The sequence below is a fragment of the Zophobas morio genome, unplaced genomic scaffold (genome assembly GCF_036711695.1).
Source record: "Zophobas morio isolate AGI-343-1 ecotype UQ-CSIRO unplaced genomic scaffold, CSIRO_AGI_Zmor_V1 ptg000031l, whole genome shotgun sequence".
In the NCBI taxonomy this organism is placed as follows: Eukaryota; Metazoa; Arthropoda; class Insecta; order Coleoptera; family Tenebrionidae; genus Zophobas; species Zophobas morio.
In genome coordinates, this window is record NW_026972136.1 from 6,800,057 (window position 1) to 6,821,061 (window position 21,005).

The 21,005-nt window shown below is 32.1% G+C and overlaps 3 protein-coding genes across 3 annotated transcripts; all 3 read right to left on the reverse strand.

Annotated features, from left to right (window-relative positions):
• Positions 1 to 2,844: 2,844 nt before the first annotated feature.
• LOC135139288 (glutathione S-transferase-like) lies at positions 2,845 to 3,751 on the reverse strand. The gene is made up of 4 exons (XM_064069472.1): positions 3,549 to 3,751; positions 3,333 to 3,500; positions 3,137 to 3,279; positions 2,845 to 3,087 (listed from the first exon to the last, which is right to left on the reverse strand). The coding sequence occupies exons 1-4, from the start codon at positions 3,682 to 3,684 to the stop codon at positions 2,920 to 2,922; spliced, it is 615 nt and encodes a 204-aa protein (XP_063925542.1). The 5' UTR covers positions 3,685 to 3,751; the 3' UTR covers positions 2,845 to 2,919.
• A 4,281-nt stretch (positions 3,752 to 8,032) lies between these two features.
• On the reverse strand, positions 8,033 to 8,938 carry LOC135139272 (glutathione S-transferase-like). Its single transcript, XM_064069444.1, has 4 exons — positions 8,737 to 8,938; positions 8,521 to 8,688; positions 8,325 to 8,467; positions 8,033 to 8,275 (listed from the first exon to the last, which is right to left on the reverse strand). Exons 1-4 carry the CDS (start codon positions 8,870 to 8,872, stop codon positions 8,108 to 8,110), a joined length of 615 nt encoding a protein of 204 aa, XP_063925514.1. The 5' UTR covers positions 8,873 to 8,938; the 3' UTR covers positions 8,033 to 8,107.
• A 6,793-nt stretch (positions 8,939 to 15,731) lies between these two features.
• On the reverse strand, positions 15,732 to 16,635 carry LOC135139390 (glutathione S-transferase-like). The gene is made up of 4 exons (XM_064069602.1): positions 16,436 to 16,635; positions 16,220 to 16,387; positions 16,024 to 16,166; positions 15,732 to 15,974 (listed from the first exon to the last, which is right to left on the reverse strand). The coding sequence occupies exons 1-4, from the start codon at positions 16,569 to 16,571 to the stop codon at positions 15,807 to 15,809; spliced, it is 615 nt and encodes a 204-aa protein (XP_063925672.1). The 5' UTR covers positions 16,572 to 16,635; the 3' UTR covers positions 15,732 to 15,806.
• Positions 16,636 to 21,005: the final 4,370 nt, after the last annotated feature.

Below are 21,005 nucleotides of genomic sequence, written 5' to 3' on the forward strand. Positions count from 1 at the left end.
ATTAATAGTATATTATTAACTAAGGTTGTGAAGACAGACATTCTAGACCGAGCGCAAATTAGAACCTGAGACGCGCAGCGTCGAGGGCTCTAAAGCGCGAGGTCTAGAATTGGCTTCACAAACGTGGTTAACAGGGCCGGCTCTAAGGGACCAGGCGCCCCGATGCAATTTACTGTTCAACGCCCTATAAAAATTTTTTGTAAAAAAAAACAAATAAAATTTTGTAATCACATATTTTTTAGAGCGATATTTTTATTAACAAACATACATAAAATTATGATGAATCAATCTTAATATACCGCCTGTCTGGAAAATGGCGGATTAACTCTTCAGTACGTTATACACGAGGATTTCGGGAGTCCCAAAAAAATAATAAAAAAATTCTTTATGATGTACATTACGAAAAAAACGTAATTTTATAAAAGTAAAATTGGCAACACTGCACACCCCTAATTAGTGAATACGTCCAGCTTACTTTCTGGTTTCTTAGCAACGATGGTGATTGAAATCCACCTTCGCTTTATATCAGGCAAACATGGTTGTCAAATGGAATTTTATCAAATTATTACAAAAACAACACAGCCATATCTTTGTGCAATCTAACTGAAATGGTAATTAAACATGGTCATGGGCGAGAAAAATATTAACTAAAAGTTTTATTACTAGTTATTGTGATAATGAATGAGCTGTTTAGTTGTTAAACGTAGCAAAAGAACCAATTTTAAAATCATTATAACTCCACCAAAATGTAAAAAGAATTTTTTTACTATTTTTCTCAGACTCACCTGTTGATTGTTAAGAGCGTAGCGGAGAGTTAATCCGCCATTTTCCAGACACCCGGTATATAGTATGTCCCTGTTGTCAATTTTATTGTACAGCTGAAGAGCGGGGCGAACTGAGGTACAGTAAACATCGGCTTTCTCCTGACAGGCTCTTTACCTGTACAATAGAGTTGACGACAGGGCTGTAAAACGAATTAACGTTGGGAGTCCATAAAATTCTTATAATTCTGGACAAACTTTACATTCTGTGTTATAAGCACCCATTAAGAAAGGATTTTTTGAAATTCCGCCCCTACCGGGGACAAAAATTTGTGAGTTTTTAAGTTAAACGTGTTCATTAAGGAGGAGAGTGAACGGGATGAAAAATGATTTTGTGAATTCCACGCAAGCGGAGCTGCGGGCAACAACTTTTCTACATAGTATAAGTATAAAAATATTTATATTACAAAAATTTTTCAATTTTTAATATTGTAAAACTGAAACGATTTCAAAGTTATTTTTAATTTAGACTTACCTCAATGTTATTTGAAATTTAAATTTAAAATTAATGATGACAAAGAGCCGCAAAATGATACAACAAAACCAAATTCGGTTACAAACAGGAACAGTGAAAAATATAACAAAACTGTTGAACAATCAGCACAACCAACCGACTAGACTTGGAAAATAAAATTTTTAAGTATGTGCCGACAAGGAGTTTTATGATAAAAACAAAAGTGGCAAATGTTAGGAAAAACATCTTTGGTCATACCGCTGTCTCGTCAAATTGTTACCCAGATAATGCAATCATAAATTTGGTATTTTTTGTCAGTATTGATCTTAATGTCCAATCACCCAACCCAAAGGTGTACTCTTTTTCAATTATTACAGTCAGAAAGTGACTTCTTATGATCTGTTTTTGTGAACCACTACCCATAGTGGGATATCAAACTGTAGCTTTTTCTGAAAAGTTTTCGATGGGCGCCTTGGTCTGTTCCTGCTATAATATTATGTACGTAGTGATTCAATGTTTATTTTTATAGAGTTAATATAAAAGCATAGGCGGTGCCCGCCGCCCGGCGCCCCTTGTCATGGGCGCCCCGATGCGGTGCATCTTTCGCTTACCGTGTTGAGCCGGCCCTGGTGGTTAATATACTATTTTTTCCACTAGTAGCCCATTTGAGGTTTGCGAATTTTCAAAATGTTTTTTCTGAAGTGCATCAATAAAAACGTGTACTCACGTCATTTTAGTAAGCTTTGGAATTTTATTATTTTTTGACAATCCAGAAATGGTCCAGAACTTTTGTTTTAATTTCCTCCATATTTCCCGTTTTTAATAAATTTTTGTGTGAAAAATGTTGTAAAGTGAACCATCATGTACCCCTCCTCATTCCGTCGTCCTTACGCGACCGCGACAAATTTGGCTGAAAAATGTATGGACCTTTTATCGTTAAAGCGACACGGGGAATGGAAATCCTCCAGCATAGCAGAAGGATACAACGACGGCTCGATCTTCAATAAAAAAAAATCGCCGAAATCGTCCAAAGCTCATCTACGGCAAATCAAGTCAAACCAAATCGGAACCATGATTCAGTTTCAGTCCCGTAAACTTCATTTTCACTCCCATCAACTTCATCAACTTTGTTTCACCAATTTATCCTCAATTTATAATCAATTCAGGGTTTGTAAATCATTTCAGGGCATAATTTAAAAGCAAATTTTCCAAAATGATCGTTTTCAGGTTATGTCTCAGTTTTTCTGACAGTTGTGGACAGTTGTCACATTAGGTGGCCAACTTCACGTTTACATTATTGACCAAGGTTCACAATTTTCCAAATTACAGACATCTAGACAAGTCGACAATTAGCCATTGTAATGCTACTAGTGGAAAAAAATAATTATTGTACCGTTTTTTGTTACCATAGCCACGAAACAATCACAATTAAGTACGAGTGGTTAAGTCAAGGCTGAACTGACTCAGATAAGGTTAAGTAAAACAACACGATAATCGGTAAATCAACAATAAGTTATATTTTTCGCCAATCATGTAAGCCATCGTAAATGCAAACAATAAACTAACGAGTTCGATTTATTTTTTTATTTATTTGTTTAGCAAGTTTATTCAGAAAGTATTCGTGGAACAATAAATTACAGTGCATTACATATCAGTCTTTGGTCGGGTTTCAATCCATTTTTTGATGGCTGGGATCTCGTTGACTTTTTCTCTTGCGGCCTTCAAGGTGGGATAATCTGCAAGAGCGTCGCTTCCAGTGAAGAAATCAAACGCTGGAGATATAGTTGCGAAGTAAAAGTCAGCCCATGTTAGCTACAAAACAAAAATGAATATCAAAATTTCCAAAAATTTGTACACTTACGCGTCCCAAAGCAAAGTGGCCATTATTCTTCTTGACGACAGCCTCCAAGCGTGGCAGGTAGTAAGGCAAAGTCTCCTTAGACGCGACTTCTATGAGGGCCTTCTTCTTCGCCTCGTCCTGTTCGTAGAAAATGGGCACAAGCTCTACACATAAACAAAACAAGTTTCAAAAACACAAACTCTTAGTAATAACTCACTCAGCCGAAGATCGTTGATGGTGTCCACAATGGCATCGATTTCCAAATTTTCCCAGTCGTCGTTTCCGGCCAGTTTGACTTTTTTGGCCAAATAACGCGCAATGGCGATGCTTTGGCCCATCTGTTTTCCCTCATGCTCCAGCACCGGGACTTGGCCGAAGGCGAACTCTGCGATCTCACTGTTAAAACCCCGAAGATGTTTACCTCAACACTTGCTTTCTTTCCACTGGGGCCACTCTTCCTTCTTGATGCGCACATCCTCGAAGTCGATTCCTCCGTACGTGAAGAGGAACCGGGAGGTCTCGCCTAGGCCACGACCGTCGAAGTAGGTGAGTTTGTATGAGGGTGCCATTCTTGAAGAAAAATTCGTCCCACTTTACAACGCGGAGGTTCGGAGGCGACTGTTTGATGGAGGTGGTCGCCACGTGGTCGCTGAATTTATACCCACTGTTGCCATACTGTTGTTAGATAAGGCGCAAACTCCATCGTCAATAAATATAAAGCGAAAATCGCGATGACTTGGAAACTGCACAGGAAAAATGTACGTTTTACAATAATTAAGTTTGATAAGTTTGATTATTGAAAATAAACAATCAACTTAATTTTTACAGCTGCACTAAAGTCAAAAATATCTTTTTGCGCTAGATATCTAAAAATTGCATAATTTGCGACTTGTGATTTTTCTAAAAAAACCTGTTGCAAATTCTAATCGAAAATGGCACCTTTTGCGATAAATCCCGCAATATGGCAACAGTGTTTATACCGAGTAAGCTTCTTGCAAATGTAAAAGGTGTGTTTGATAAGAGGGTTTATTTAAACGGAATAAATATGCTCGTACTTATGTAATTTTTATTTTTAATCGACGAGATAAACTAATCACTGTGCACATACTTGACGATATCGAAAAAAGTTAAGCGAAATGTTGATTTATCGTTGTTTTTAATGACTAGAGATTTTAAGTCAATGTGTTTATTGTTTAGATTTTTCTCAAAACATCAAGCACCTTTTAAACGTCTGACATAAAAAAGCTATTACATTTTCACGTTATCTTGGTTTTATTTTTCAGTTGACGTGAGCTGATTTTTATTTCGCTGCTGTACACTTTATAATTAAAATGTATGTCTTTGCGGTTTATTAATGGTCTACAATGGCGTGGATTTGAGGTACGTTATTGACCAAATAATACCCAAGGGCAGTAATGCCAACAGAAAACGCTTTCTGTTAGTTTACTGATTTAATAATAATCTGCGACTATTTCTAGTTTTACGTATACAGGCTACCTTTAATAATAAATCTTTGCATAATATTTCACAATTTATCTTAGAAACTAGATTACGAATTTCTTTGAAATTTAGACTTGGCGATAGCAAAGCGTTATTTCAATTCTCTATTCATTTCTTTTGAATTTCACCTTTCTTAAAAGTTGCAGTAAGACACTAGTAATAATTTAGGAGTTCAAAAATATTAAGCGGATCTTCGTTTTACATCTCTCTCGAAAAACCGACGATTTTTTTAAATACTTTGATATTAATCCTTGAACACATTTCAGAAAAAAAAGTGATTCGTTTTTCAAATTTAAACTTGGTCACAAAACGTCAGTGTCCTTATAGTGGTATAAAATATGATGATACAATTTGAATGCCTCGGGAAAAATGTTAAGGTGGATTCATACACCACGAGTACAGGAGTATGCTATTTTACAGATAGACTTTTTCGCATTCTTGGCAATATGAAACGTCGAGAAAACATGAAAAGTATTACAATCCTTGCTTAGCTTACGCTCGGGAAGTAAAATGAATTTTGATTTTGTTAAGAAATTTCAAGATTAAAATATTACACAAAGTGACCATATTCAGATACATTCTAAGGAATATATATAAAATTCCGACGGTTATTAATTATTACTGACGACGATTCCGTCTATTAATACTAATTATCTAGCGACATATTTTATAGGACAACTTTTATAATTAAGCAGGTAATAATAACTACAAAACTATTATTTCCAGAAAAAGCAGCAAAAACCTATATTAAAAGCCTATTAAGCGGACGCAAATGTTATGAGTTCAGGAATTACCTAATAATACTTATTGCATTTCTGATTAAAATATATACATAATAGTTAATAACGCTTAGTCATATCTTATCAAAAATTTTTGACAATATTATCGTGTGGAATAGATTTCTATGGATTGGGGTTGGTTTAACTTTTAGAGAGAGCAAATATGTTAAAAAAAGCTGGTCGAAAGTTGTTTCGACAGAACTTCCCTCCCTCCTAAAGTACAATGAAACATATACAGTATTTTGGAATTGAGTTTTTACTTTACACAATTTTGTGATGACGTCATCAACATTTTTGCAAGGACATGTATATCAACTTGGATTGGTGCACGTTATCAATTTTTTTTAATTTATTTAATTTATTATGCTTATTATAACTTTAAAACATCTGCAAGATTCCACATCATTCGGTTTTCCAGATTCAAAATTAAATTGCAAAGTGTTGTGTCATAATTTTGACTTTTTTTCCAAAAATCTGGACGTTTCGGGTAAAAACTCAGCACGGAATCATAAACTAGATGTGTAGGACTATGTTGTTTTTTGAATTGACGTCATCATATTATTGGTGGGGATGATTAAATACATTTTGGCCAGCGTTTTACCGTCTATATGATTTCCTAATACAAATACGAAATTGACAACAATCGGCCCAGTACTTTCTGAGATTCTCTGTCTAATAAAAATCCGGACGGCAGATAGTGACGGACAGACGGACAGACAGACAGACAAAAACGTAAGACCTATTTCTTCGTACTCTAGAGGTCATGAAAGTCGAGAGTCGGATTACAAAACTTCCTTCGCTTACGCTCGGAAAGTAAAAATAGAAAATATCCAAAAAATTCAAAAAAAAAACTCAAGAATTTAACAATCCCAAAACTCCAAAAACCCCAAAAATATAAAAAAAACTCCAAAAACCAAAAAATTCCATAAAAATGAAGAAACTCAAGAAATCCAGTAATTCCAAAAATTCAAAAAATACAAAGGTCGAAAATCACCAAAAAATACAAAATTCTGAAAGTTCAAGGCAAAAATTATAAAATTTGATTTTGCTAAATTTTATATTTTATATATGTTTTGATTTAGTAATGTCTTATACTTCAATCACACATATTCCGCCACTGCCTTTGATTCGAACGCATTATGTTACGAAAACACACTCTTGTTATCTTGTTTATATTTGGTCTGGCGCGGAGTGAGCGGAAATCGGATGAACGGTTATTGCAATATTAATAATAAAAAACATAGATAATACCAGTGACAGTGTGAAAACAATTGTATAAGATATAAATTTGCAACATGAAAGTATTACAATCGCTCGAGAAATGAAATGAATCTTGATTTCGTTAACAAATTTCAGGATTAAAATATTACTCTCAGTAATCATATTCAAACAAATTCTAAGGAATTTCTATAAAATTCCTACGGTTATTATTGGCGACGATTCCGTCTATTAATATTAATACTAATTATCTAGTAACACATTTTATAGGACAACTTTTATAATTTAGCAGGTTACAATAATTATGGAATTATTATTTCCATAAAAAGCAACGAAAAACCTGTGTTAAAACCCTGTTCAACCGACACTAATATTATGAGTCAGGAATTATCTAATAGTACTTATTATCTTTCTGATTAAAAATTAAAATATGTACCTGTAATATCGGTTAGTCAGCCATACCTTATCAGAATTTTTTCACAACGTTATCGTGTGAAGTAGGTTGCTATGGATTGAAGTTATTTCAACTTTTAAACAAAGCAAATATGTTAAAAAATGACATCCAACTAGTCGTCAAACTTGACACTTTACTGGTCTAAAGTTCTAAAAGGGTCAACCACGTCACCCTGTGCGAGCTCGTGATGTCCTTTTTAACTTATACCTCAAAATTAGAAACCTCATAAAAATAATGCCAATCTTTAATTGTCTTATACTGATTAGCATTTATTCAAATGAAGTAATGAGCGTCTTCCCGTCGGCATTCTTGGAACCACGGAAATATCCACTTTTTTAGACAACGCTGACATTTTTGGCAAAAAATTTGTATGTTTGACGCTTCCGCATAAAACCGTGGACTCTGGCATCCATTGTAACTAATTTAATAGCAAATTCCGAACTGTCATTTAACGAATATATTGCATAATGTTCCTGTTGCATAACTGATCTATTTTACGGTTCCTGGTTTTTTACACATCACTAACTCGCTTTTTGATCATTAATTAAATTTGTGGGTGGTATATAATTCTGATTAACTGCACAAGCTTTATTAAAAAAAAAACTTACCTTTCAGATCTTGTTACTCATCTCAGTACAAGAATTGTGTACTAAGCAAATTTTGCGAGACATTACGGTGCTATTTCTCAATGATAAGTTTGACCTTGGCTCCCATTGTAAATAATACTTAAAATAAATTGGTATCAACACCCGAAGCTCAGATATTGTCGAAATTAAAAATAATTATGTACCGTTTTTTGTTACCATAGCCACAAAACAATCACAATTAAGTACGAATGGTTAAGTCAAGGCTGAACTGACTCAGATAAGGTTAAGTAAAAAAACACGATAATCGGTAAATCAACAATAAGTTATATCTTTCGCCAATTATATAAGCCATCGTAAATGACAACAATAAACTAACGAGTTTGATTTATTTTTTTATTTATTTATTTAGCAAGTTTGTTCAGAAAGTATTCATAGAGCAATAAATTACAGTGCATTACATATCAGTCTTTGGTCGGGTTTCAATCCATTTTTTGATGGCTGGGATCTCGTTGACTTTTTCTCTTGCGACCTTCAAGGTGGGATAATCTGCAAGAGCGTCGCTTCCAGTGAAGAAATCAAACGCTGGAGATATAGTTGCGAAGTAAAAGTCAGCCCATGTTAGCTACAAAACAAAAATGAATATCAAAATTTCCAAAAATTTGTACACTTACGCGTCCCAAAGCAAAGTGGCCGTTATTCTTCTTGACGACAGCCTCCAAGCGTGGCAGGTAGTAAGGCAATGTCTCCTTAGACGCGACTTCTATGAGGGTCTTCTTCTTCGCCTCGTCCTGTTCGTAGAAAATGGGCACAAGCTCTACACATAAACAAAACAAGTTTCAAAAACACAAACTCTCAGTAATAACTCACTCAGACGCAGATCGTTGATGGTGTCCACAATGGCATCGATTTCCAAATTTTCCCAGTCGTCGTTTCCGGCCAGTTTGACTTTTTTGGCCAAATAACGCGCAATGGCCATGCTTTGGCCCACCTGCTTTCCCTCATGCTCCAGCACCGGGACTTGGCCGAAGGCGAACTCTGCGATCTCACTGTTAAAACTCCGAAGACGTTTACCTCAACACTTGCTTTCTTTCCACTGGGGCCACTCTTCCTTCTTGATGCGCACATCCTCGAAGTCGATTCCTCCGTACTTGAAGAGGAACCGGGAGGTCTCGCCTAAGCCACGACCGTCGAAGTAGGTGAGTTTGTATGAGGGTGCCATTCTTGAAGAAAAATTCGTCTCACTTTACTATGTGGAGGTTCGGAGGCGACTGCTTGATGGAGGTGGTCGCCACGTGGTCGCTGGATTTATACCCACTGTTGCCATACTGTTTTTAGATAAGGCGCAAACTCCATCGTCAATTATCGCGAAAATCGCGATGACTTGGAAACTGCACAGGAAAAATGTACGTTTTATAAAAAATAAATTTGATAAGTTTGATTATTGAAAATAAACAATCAACTTAATTTTTACAGCTGCACTACAATCAAAAATATCTTTTTGCGCTAGATATCTAAAAATCGCACAATTTGCGACTTGCGATTTTTCTGAAAAAACCTGTCGCAAATTGTAATCGAAAATAGCACCTCATGCGATAAATCCCGCAATATGGCTACAGTGTTTATACCTAGTTATTCATTATTGTCTCTGGTTTGGCAATGGTATGCGTGTTTTTATCAGTTGTGCGATGGGGATATTTAAGGCTGTTAAATTATAATATAATGTGCGAGTAAGCTTCTTGCAAATGTTGTAAAAGGTGTGTTTGATAAGGGGGTTTATTTAAACGGAATAAATAGGTATTATCATATTTATAAAGTTTTTATTTTTAATCGACGAGATAAACTAATCACTGTGCACATACTTCGACGATATCTAAAAAAGCTAAGTGAAATGTTGATTTATCGTTGTTTTTAATGTCTAGAGATTTTAAGTCAGTGTGTTTATTGTTTAGATTTTTCTCAAAACATTAAGCACCTTTTAAATGTCTTGACATAAACAAGCTTTTGTACACTTTATAATTAAAATGTATGTATTTCCGGTTTTTAATGGTCTACAATGGCGTGGATTTGAGGTACGTCATTGACCAAATAATACCCAAGGGCATTAAGAATAGTAACGCTTTCTGTTAGTTTACTGATTTAATAATCCGCGACTATTTCTAGTTTTACGTATACAGGCTACCTTTAATAATAAATCTTTGCATAATATTTCACAATTTATTTCAGAAACTACTACTACAAAATTATTATTTCCAGAAAAAGCAACGAAAAACCTATATTAAAACCCTATTAAGCGGACGCAAATGTTATGAGTTCAGGAATTACCTAATAATACTTATTGCATTTTTGATTAAAATATATACATAATAGTTAATAACGCTTAGTCATATCTTATCAGAAATATTTCACAATATTATCGTGTGGAATAGGTTTCTTTGAATTGAGGTTGGTTTAGCTTTTAGAGAGAGCAAATATGTTAAAAAAAACTGGTCGAAAGTTGTTTCGACAGAACTTCCCTCCCTCCTGAAGTACAATGAAACATATACAGTATTTTCGAATTGAGTTTTTATTTTACACAATTTTGTGATGACGTCATCAACATTTTTGCAAGGACATGTATATCAACTTGGATTGGTGCACGTTATCAATTTTTTTTAATTTATTTAATTTATTATGCTTATTATAACTTTAAAACATCTGGAAGATTCCAAATCATTCGGTTTTTCAGATTCAAAATTAAATTGCAAAATGTTGTTTTATAATTTTGATTTTTTTTTCCAAAATCTGGACGTTTGGGGTAAAAACGAACACGGAGTCATAAACTACATGTGTAGGACTATGTTGTTTTTTGAAGTGACGTCATCATATTATTGGTGGGGATGATTAGATACATTTTGGTCAGCGTTTTACCGTCTATATGATCTCCTAATATAAATACGAAATTGACAACAATCGGCCCAGTACTTTCGGAGATTCTGTGTCTAATAAAAATCCGGACGGCAGATAGAGACGGACAGACGGACAGACAGTCAGCTAAAAACGTAAGACCTATTTCTTCGTACTCTAGAGGTCATGAAAGTCGAGAGTCGGATTACAAAACTTCCTTCGCTTACGCTCGGAAAGTAAAAATAGAAAATATCCAAAAATTTCAAAAAAAAACTCAAGAAATTTAACAATCCCAAAAATCCAAAAACCCCAAAAATATAAAAAATCTAAAAAAATCCAAAAAACTCCAAAAACCAAAGAAATCCATAAAAATGAAAGAACTCAAGAAATCCAGTAATTCCAAAAATTCAAAAAATACAAAGGTCGAAAATCACAAAAAAATCCAAAATTCTGAAAGTTCAAGGCAATAAATCAGTTCTTCTGGAGTAAACGCAACCAATAAGAGAATGTGTAAAGATGACTTCTTTTGTAAATATCAAAAATTAAATGGTAAGTAAAGTAAAATTTCTGTGTATCAGGGGTAGTTATTATTTGAAGTTTATACCCATGGGCGACTTGATACATAAATAACTATCACTGTTAGAAAAAATAAATAACTTTAATTTTTTACTACACATCAGTGTACTAAAAATAATGAATAATGAGGATTTTATTGAATGCCTTTATATTATGGGAATTTTCGAAAAAAATGAAGCCGTAAAAAACTCCTGGAGGTTGAAATCAACAAAAGATTTGATTTTTCGAAATTTGCTACCGTTCTCTAGAAAAGGTCAAAATTTTCATAGGGGTAGGTACTGAAAAAATTAACTTTTGGCGAAGTTGCCTACAGATCCACCAAAAATTCTGGACGCTGGATTTTGACGAGCCGAATCGAAAAACATGGCTAGCATTTTTGTCAAGGACTTACTTAGTGCCACTCCGGAAAAACTTTCCAAAATTACAAAGTCCTCAACAGATCCAGAGCTACCAAATTGTGCGGAGTTCTTTGAAAAATCTTCAATTTTTTTTGGATTCTTCAGTTTTTCATTTCTTCAAATTTTGATTTGTATTTTTTCGTGTCAGTTTCTCATTTTTTTATTTTTACAATGTTTCCATTTTTCTATGTTCCAATTTTATAATTTGTTTTTTCATTTTTCACTTTTTCAATTTAAAATTAAAATTATTCAAAAAACTGAAAAATGAAATAAAAACAAGAAAATAAAAAACAAAAACCCCAAAATATAAAAAATCTAAAAAATTCCAAAAAACTACAAAGAACCGAAGAAATCCAGAAAATGAAGAAACATGAAAATCCAGCGATTCCAAATATTCAAAAAATACAAAAGTCGAAAATCACCAAAAAATTCAAAATTCTGAAAGTTCAAACCAATACATCAGTTCTTCTGGAGTAAACGCAACCAATAAAATAATGTGAAAGTTGCTTCTTTTGTAAATATCAAAAACTAAATGGTAAGATATAAACTTTTGTATATATCAGGGGTATTATTTGAAGTTTATACCCACGGGCTACTTTACTCCTATTTATTATTCAATTTTTGGATTTTAAAATTTCTCAATTTTTCAATTTCTCGCTTTTCAGTTTTTCTCTTCAATTTTACGATTTTTAAATATTTAGATTTTTCAATTTTTGACTTTTATAAACTCTTTATTTGTCGCTTTTTCAGGTTTTTTGATTTTTCGATTTCTCAATTTTTCGATATTTCAGTTTTGGGATTTTTCAATATTTCTGTCCTTCGATTTTTCCATTCTTGACTTCTGGATTTTTGGATGTGTCGACTTTTTACTTTTTCGATTTTTAAATTTTGATTTCTCAATTTTTTGGTATTTTAATTTTCAATATTTAAAATTTAAGATTTTTCGATTTTTCATTTCAGCTCTTCCATAGTTCAATTTTTCAAATGTTTCGATTTCTTAATCTTTCGATTTTTCGACTTCCCGGTTTTAGATTTCTGTTTTTCAATGGTCGTTTTTTCAAATTTTCGATTTTTCAATTTTTCAAATTTGGCATTTGTAATCTGTCAATTTTTCGATTGTTCAATTAATCGATGTTTTGGTTTTCCCATTTCTTGACATTCGAGTGTTTCGATTTTCTTCAATTCTTTAATTTTTTGATTTTTCAGGTTTTTGATTTTTCAATTTTTCGATTTTTTTAAGGTTTCTATTTTTCGACTTCACTTTTTTGATTTTTCGATTTTTCAGTTTTTAGATATTTCAGTTTTAGGATTTTTCAATATTTCAATTCTTCGGCTCTTCTATTTTTGACTTCTGGATTTTTCGATGTGTCTACCTTTTTACTTTTTCATTTTTCAATTTTTGGATTTTTAAATTTTAGATTTTTCAATCTTTTGATATTTTAATTTTTCAATATTTCTTAATGTTTCGATTTTTCGACTTCCTGGTTTTAGATGTTCTGTTTTTCAATTTTTCGATTTGTTAATTTTTCATTCCCGATTGATCGAGATTTGATTGTTCAGGGTTTCGATTTATAAGTTTTTCAATTTTTTATTTTGGCCTATTTCGGTTCCTCAGTTTTTCCAGTTTTCCATTTTTTCGTTTTTTGATTTTTCCGCTTTTCCGATTTTTCAACTTTTAACTTTTTGTTTGTCGATTTCTCTATTTTTCGATTTTTCGACTTCATCACTTTTCGATTTCTCGTTCTTTTGATCTTTCAATCTCTCAGTTTTTCAATTTTTCCATTTTTAAGTTGTTTGATTTCTCGAGATTTGGATTTTTCGATATTTTGATCGTCAATATCTCAATTTATAAATTGTTCAATTTTTAACTTTTCGATTTTTCGATTTTGGCCTATTTCGGTTTTTCAGTTGTTCGATTTTTCGACTCCACGATTTCTTGATCTTTTGAGTTTTCGATTTTCCAGTTTTTCGATGTTTCGATTTTTCAGTTATCCGATTTTTTAAATTTGGGAGTTTCCATTTCTCGATTTTTCGTTATTCGGTTTTTAAATTTTAGATTTTTGAATTTTACATTTTTTCGATTTTCTGATGTTTCATTTTTCGATTTTCAGTTCTTGGATATTTCGATGTTTCAGTTTTACGATTTTTCGATTATTTTAATTCTTCATTTTTTTTTTCTTACTGTTAATATCATACAGTGTATCGAAAACAACCACAAACATTGTCACTAAAAACATTTAAAAATTCATACAAAATAAAATACAGTGTTTCCAAAACATTTTCCCGAAAAAATCCATTGTGTTATTCCGATTTCAACAATATTCTTAGTTTAAGATGTTTTGCTAGTATAAAACACAAATAAAGAATTCATTCTTAGTTAAACAAAATATGTAAAATCATCTAAATATGTACCAAAAGTATTCACTTAGTCGTTATAAAAACCCACCAAACAACTATTTTTCGCAGAAATTATAGTCCAAACCAACCAAATCGCTTCTGAACGTTTAGAGTCGACATTGGCCTGAGTTCTCAGGCGACGAGTTGTAGTGAAATAAATAAGGGTGGTTTTGCAAAATCAACCAGTAGGTCGCATCTATATTAATCTATGGTAATATGTCCAGTAGCACTTCCCTCGCCGTTGAAGTAAGTATAGTTCAAGAAACTCCAATTTTTGAAAAATTATAAAATTTGATTTTGCTAAATTTTATATTATATATATTTTTTGATTTATTAATGTCTCTTGTTAACTTGTTTATATTTGGTCTGGCGCGGAGTGAGGGGAAATAGGATGAACGGTTAAACAATTGCAATATTAATAATAAAAAATATAGATAACACCAATGACAGTGTGAAAACAATTGTATAAGATATAAATTTGCAACATGAAAGTATTACAATCGCTCGAGAAATGAAATGGATCTTGATTTCGTTAACAAATTTCAGGATTAAAATATTACTCTCAGTAATCACATTCAAACAAATTCGAAGGAATTTCTGTAAAATTCCTACGGTTATTATTGGCGACGATTCCGTCTATTAATATTAGTACTAATTATCTAGTAACACATTTTATAGGACAACTTTTATAATTTAGCAGGTTACAATAATTATGGAATTATTATTTCCATAAAAACCAACGAAAAACCTGTGTTAAAACCCTGTTCAACCGACATTAATATTATGAGTCAGGAATTATCTAATAGTACTTATTGTCTTTCTGATTAAAAATTAAAATATGTACCTGTAATATCGGTTACTCAGCCATACCTTATCAGAGTTTTTTCACAACGTTATCGTGTGGAGTAGGATGCTATGGGTTGAAGTTATTTCAACTTTTAGACAAAGCAAATATGTTAAAAAAATGACAACCAACTAGTCGTCAAACTTGACACTTTACTGGTCTAAAGTTCTAAAAGGGTCAACCACGCCACCCTGTGGGAGCTCGTGATGTCCTTTTTAACTTATAACTCAAAATTAGAAACCTCATAATAATAATGCCAATCATTCATTGTCTTTTACTGATTAGCATTTATTCAGATAAAGTAATGGGCGTCTTCCCGTCGACATTCTTGGAACCATGGAAATATCCACTTTTTTAGACAATGCTGACATCTTTGGCAAAAAATTTGTGAGTTTGACGCTTCCGCATAAAACCGTGGACTCTGGCATCCATTGTAACTAATATAATAGCAAATTCCGTCATTTAACGAATATATTGCATAATGTTCCTGTTGCATATCTAATCTATTTTACGGTTCCTGGTTTTTTACACATCACTGACCCGCTTTTTGATTATTAATTAAATTTGTGGGTGGCATATAATTCTGATTAACTTCACAAGTTTTATTTAAAAAAAAACTTACCTTTCAGATCTTGTTACTCATCTCAGTACAAGAATTGCGTACTAAGCAAATTTTGCGAGACATTACGGTGCTATTTCTCAATGATAGGTTTGACCTTGGCTCCCATTGTAAATAATACTTAAAATAAATTGGTATCAACACCCGAAACTCAGAAATTGCCGAAATTAAAAATAATTATCTACCGTTTTTTGTTACCATAGCCACGAAACAATCACAATTAAGTACGAGTGGTTAAGTCAAGGCCGAACTGACTCAGATAAGGTTAAGTAAAAAAACACGATAATCGGTAAATCAACAATAAGTTATATTTTTCGCCAATTATGTAAGCCATCGTAAATGACAACAATAAACTAACGAGTTTGATTTATTTATTTATTTATTTATTTAGCGAGTTTAGTCTGAAAGTATTCATGGAACAATAAATTACAGTGCATTAGAAATCAGTCTTTGGTCGGGTTTCAATCCATTTTTTGATGGCCGGGATCTCGTTGACTTTTTCTCTAGCGGCCTTCAAGGTGGGATAATCTGCAAGAGTGTCGCTTCCAGTGAAGAAATCAAACACTGGAGAGATAGTTGCGAAGTAAAAGTCAGCCCAGGTTAGCTACAAGGCAAAAATGAAAATCAAAATTTCCAAAAATTTGTACACTTACGCGTCCCAAAGCAAAGTGGCCATTATTCTTCTTGACGACAGTCTCCAAGCGAGGCAGGTAGTAAGGAAAAGACTCCTTAGACACGACTTCAATGAGAGCCTTCTTCTTCGCCTCGTCCTGTTCGTAGAAAATGGGCACAAGCTCTAACAAAAAACAAAACAAGTTTCAAAAACACAAACTCTCAGTAATAACTCACTCAGACGCAGATCGTTGATGGTGTCCACAATGGCATCAATTTCCAGATTTTCCCAGTCGTCGTTTCCGGCCAGTTTGACTTTTTTGGCCAAATAGCGCGCAATGGCGATGCTTTGGCCCACCTGCTTTCCCTCGTGCTCCAGCACCGGGACTTGGCCGAAGGCGAACTCTGCAATCTCACTGTTAAAACCCCGAAGACGTTTACCTCAACACTTGCTTTCTTTCCACTGGGGCCACTCTTCCTTCTTGATGCGCACGTCCTCGAACTCGATTCCTCCGTACTTGAAGAGGAACCGGGAGGTCTCGGCTAGACCACGACCGTCGAAGTAGGTGAGTTTGTATGAGGGTGCCATTCTTGAAGAAAATTCGTGCGACGTTACGCTGCGGAGGTTCGGAGGCGACTGCTTGATGGAGCTGGTCGCTGGGTTTATACCCAGTCATTATCTCTTGTTTGGCAATGGTATGCGTGTTTTTATTAGTTGTGCGTTGGGGATATTTCAGGCTGTTAAATTGTAATGTAATGTGTGAGTAAGCTTCCTGCAAATGTTGTAAAAGGTGTGTTTGATAAAGGGGTTTAAGGATGGATGTAGTTTTCCGCGGAAGATTTTGCTTGCAGTCTATTAATAGGTGGGTGGGCCTGTGGGGTATTTCTATAATTAGGATATTTGAGTGTTTAACTTAGTTTTACAGGGTCGTAAAGAATTATTTCATAGTTTTCAGAATAAGAGCAGAGGTGGTGTTTATTGATTCAGTTTTTAGTTCCATAACGTTTTTAGATGTCGAATTATATTACCGGCAGATTTAGAATAATAATACGGAGAATATTAAAGCATCTAGTTGAAATCAAAGAAAATCAACTTCTAAACCCTACAAAAGTTTAGATTCATTAAAATTGAAGTGTATCTATGGGTCAAACAGTAACCTGTTAGTTTATCTTTCTCTTAACGAGCTGTTGGTGATTTTTATTTTCTCAGGATTCTTCTCCTTGACCCCTTTATTTGATGGTCACGCTGGGTATAATTACATTTGGTACCACTTAATCGATTTCAGAAAATATCTAAAATCTTACTGAAAAAACTGTTAATTACATTCCATTGTTTTATCATAACTTGTTGATACTAGGAACGACTTGTGACGGGTCACATGACGCATGTTAAATATTCTAATGTAAAAAAAAATGTTTGTTTAGATTTACAAACACAAGTTATATATTTGATAAATGTCTCTGCTGTTAAAGAATTATTTCATCTTAATAAATTGTGTTAAAATTATTATCAGATTATACTGTGCACATCTGAGAAAAATGCCACATAAAAATGTTTCGAATGACGGTGAAATATACATAACACAAAAGTGAGCTCATTAAAAGCTAATTTTAGAAAAATACGCAAGTTCCTGTTTAAATTGTTTTAAGAAACAGATAAATAAGGACAATGTGAGACGAAAAAAAATGTATTCTCTATGTTAATACTTCGTAAGAATTCGACTATTAAGCACCTACAGATAATCAGCATCGCCGGCGGAAGATCAAAGCATTTTGTAGATATGGTAACTAAAATTTGTCTGATCATCTACAGCAACAACAAAATGACGTCATCTCCAAAGTAGTAAATTGTTATTTAAAATTTATAAAATAACGTACTTGTTCATTTGGCGAAAAATTAAAACTGTATAACAACATTTTACAATAAAGTTTGAAATTGCAAAATCGAATGGTTTGAAATTTTGCAAACATTTTAAGGTTATCGGTCTTTCAGTTTTTCCGTTCTTCAATTTTGCAATTTTTCGATTTTCCGGTTTCTCAATTTTTCAGTTTATCAACCTTTTAATTTTCTTGGATTTTTCAATCTTACGATTTTTCTATGTATCAAAATATCAGTTTTTCAATATTTCAGTTTTGGAATTTTTCAACATTTCGATTAAGTTTTTGATTTTGCGATTTATCGTTTTTCTTCAGTTCAAAATTTTTGATTTTTTTCGATTGTTAATTTTTTGATTTCTTGATTTTATGCTATATCAATTTCTCGATTTTTCGGTTTGTCGACTTCTCGACTTTTTGGGATTTTTCAATTTTTCGATATTTTAATTTTTGGATTTTTTTGATGTTTCGAATTTTCGACTTCTCGGTTTTGGATTTTTCGGTTATTCAATTTTTCAATTTCTGGATTTATCGAGATTTCTATGTTTCGAGTTTTCGATTGTTCAATTTCCCAACCTGTTTTTTTTTAATTTAAAATTTTCCATTTTTTCCATTCTGTTTCTCGATTTTCTAATTTTATTTCTGGAGTTTTCGGTTTTTCGATTTCTCGACTTTTCGATATATCGATTTCTCGATGTTTCAGTTTTTCGATGTTTCGATTTTTCGATTTCTAGGTTTTACGATTTTTCTACTTTTCAATTTTTTGACTTCTCAATTTTTGATTTTCCATTTAATCGATTTCCCGACTATTCAATGTTTCGATTGCTCGACGTCTCGATTTCCTGGTTTTTCGGTTTGTCAATTTTTAAAATTTTCGATATTTTGACTTTTCGATTTCTCGATCTGTCAGTTTTTCCATTCTTTAATTTTCTTTTAATTTTATTCGATTTTTCAATGTTTAGATTTTTCGATTTAATAATATATCAATTTTTCAATATATTAGTTTTTGGGCTTTTTTCAAAATTTCGATTAAGTTTTTCATTTTTCGATTTTTAGCTTTTCGTTTTTTCAATTTTTCGATTTATTGTTTTTTTAATTCTAAATTTTCCAATTTTTCAATTTATAATTTTTGAATTTCTCGATTTTATGCAATATCGATTTTTTTATTTTTCTGTTTTTTGACTTTTCGACTTTTCGATTTCTCAATGTTTTAATGTTTCGATTCTCGAGGTTTCCATTTTTCCATGTTTTGATTTTCCGAACCTTGGTTTTTCGATTTTTCGACTTTTGGACTTTTTGATCAGTTTAATTTCAGTTTTGGGATTTTCAATTTCCCGATTTTTCAGTTTTTTCATTTTTTAATTTTACGATTTTAAAATTTTTTATAAATTTCGATTTTTAGAATTTTCGATTTTTCAATTCTTCAGTTTTACAATTTTTTGATATGTCGATTTAGCTATTAATTTTTAATTTTCAATACTTCAGTTTTTCGATTTTTCAAGTTTTCGATTTCTCAGTTTTTCAACATCTCAATTTTGGAAATTTTTCAATTTTCCGATATTTTAATTTTTTGATTTTTTCAATTTTAGATTTTTCAATTTTTCGATTTATCATTTTTTTATTCTAAATTTTCCAATTTTTCAATTTATAATTTTTGAATTTCTCGATTTTATGCAATATCGATTTTTTGATTTTTCTGTTTTTTGACTTTTCGACTTTTCGATTTCTCGATCTTTTAATGTTTCGATTCTCGAGGTTTCCATTTTTCCATGTTTTGATTTTCCGATTCTTGGTTTTTCGATTTTTCGACTTTTGGACTTTTTAATCAGTTTAATTTCAGTTTTGGGATTTTCAATTTCCCGATTTTTCAGTTTTTTGATTTTTTAATTTTACGATTTTTAAATTTTTTATAAATTTCGATTTTTAGAATTTTCGATTTTTCAATTTTTCAGCTTTACAATTTTTGATATTTCGATTTAGCTACTAATTTTTAATTTTTAATACTTCAGTTTTTCGATTTTTCAAGTTTTCGATTTCTCAGTTTTTCAACATCTCAATTTTGGAAATTTTTCAATTTTCCGATATTTTAATTTTTTGATTTTTTCAATTTTAGATTTTTCAATTTTTCGATTTATCGTTTTTTGATTCTAAATTTTCCAATTTTTCAATTTATAATTTTTCGATTTCTCGATTTTAAGCAACATCGATTGTTTTGATTTTTCGGTTTTTCGACTTTTCGATTTTTTTGATTCTCGAGGTTGCAATTTTTCCATGTTTTGATTTTCCGACGTCTTGGTTTTTCGATTTTTCGAGTTTTGGGCTTTTTAATTTATCGTTTTTTCGATTTTTTAAATTTGTATTTCTTTCGTTTTTTAAATGTTTCTATTTTCTGATATTTCGATTTAGGTGTTTTTTTTAATTTTTAATACTTCAATTTTCCGACCTCGGTTTTTGGATCTTAAGAATTTTAAAATTTTTCAATTTCTCGATTTTCCAAGTTTTCGATTTCTCAATTTTCCAATCTTGGAAAATTTTCACTTTTTCGATATTTATTTTTTCGATTTTTTAAATTTTAGATTTTTCGATTTTTTTGGAGTTTCGATTTTTCGACTTCTGGGTTTTTAGATTTTTCAATTTATCGATTTTTCAATTTCTGGATATATCGAGATTTCGATATTTCGAGTTTTCAATTGTTCAATTTTCCGATTATCCGATTTTTTAATTTTTTAAAGTTTTGATTTACATATTTTTTTAAATTTAAAATTTTCCAATTTCTCAATTTTTTAATTTTCGTTTTTTTCTGCTAACTTAATTAGCCGATTTTTCGGTTTTTCGACTTCTGGGCTTTTCGATTTATCGATTTATCGATCTTTTGATGTTTGAATTTCTTGATGTTTCGATTTTCATATTTCTAGTTTTTCGATTTTTCGACTTCAATTTTTCGATTTTCCAATGTTTCTAGTTCTTAGTTTTAGCATTTTTCGATTTCTCTATGTTTCAGTTTTTCCGTTTTTCAATTTTTTAAATTTTTCCATTTAATGAATTTTCATTTCTCGATTTTTAAGTTTTCGATTTCTCAATCTTTCAACATTTCAATTTTGGGAATTTTTCATTTTCTGGATTTTTCAGTTTTTCGATTTTATAAATT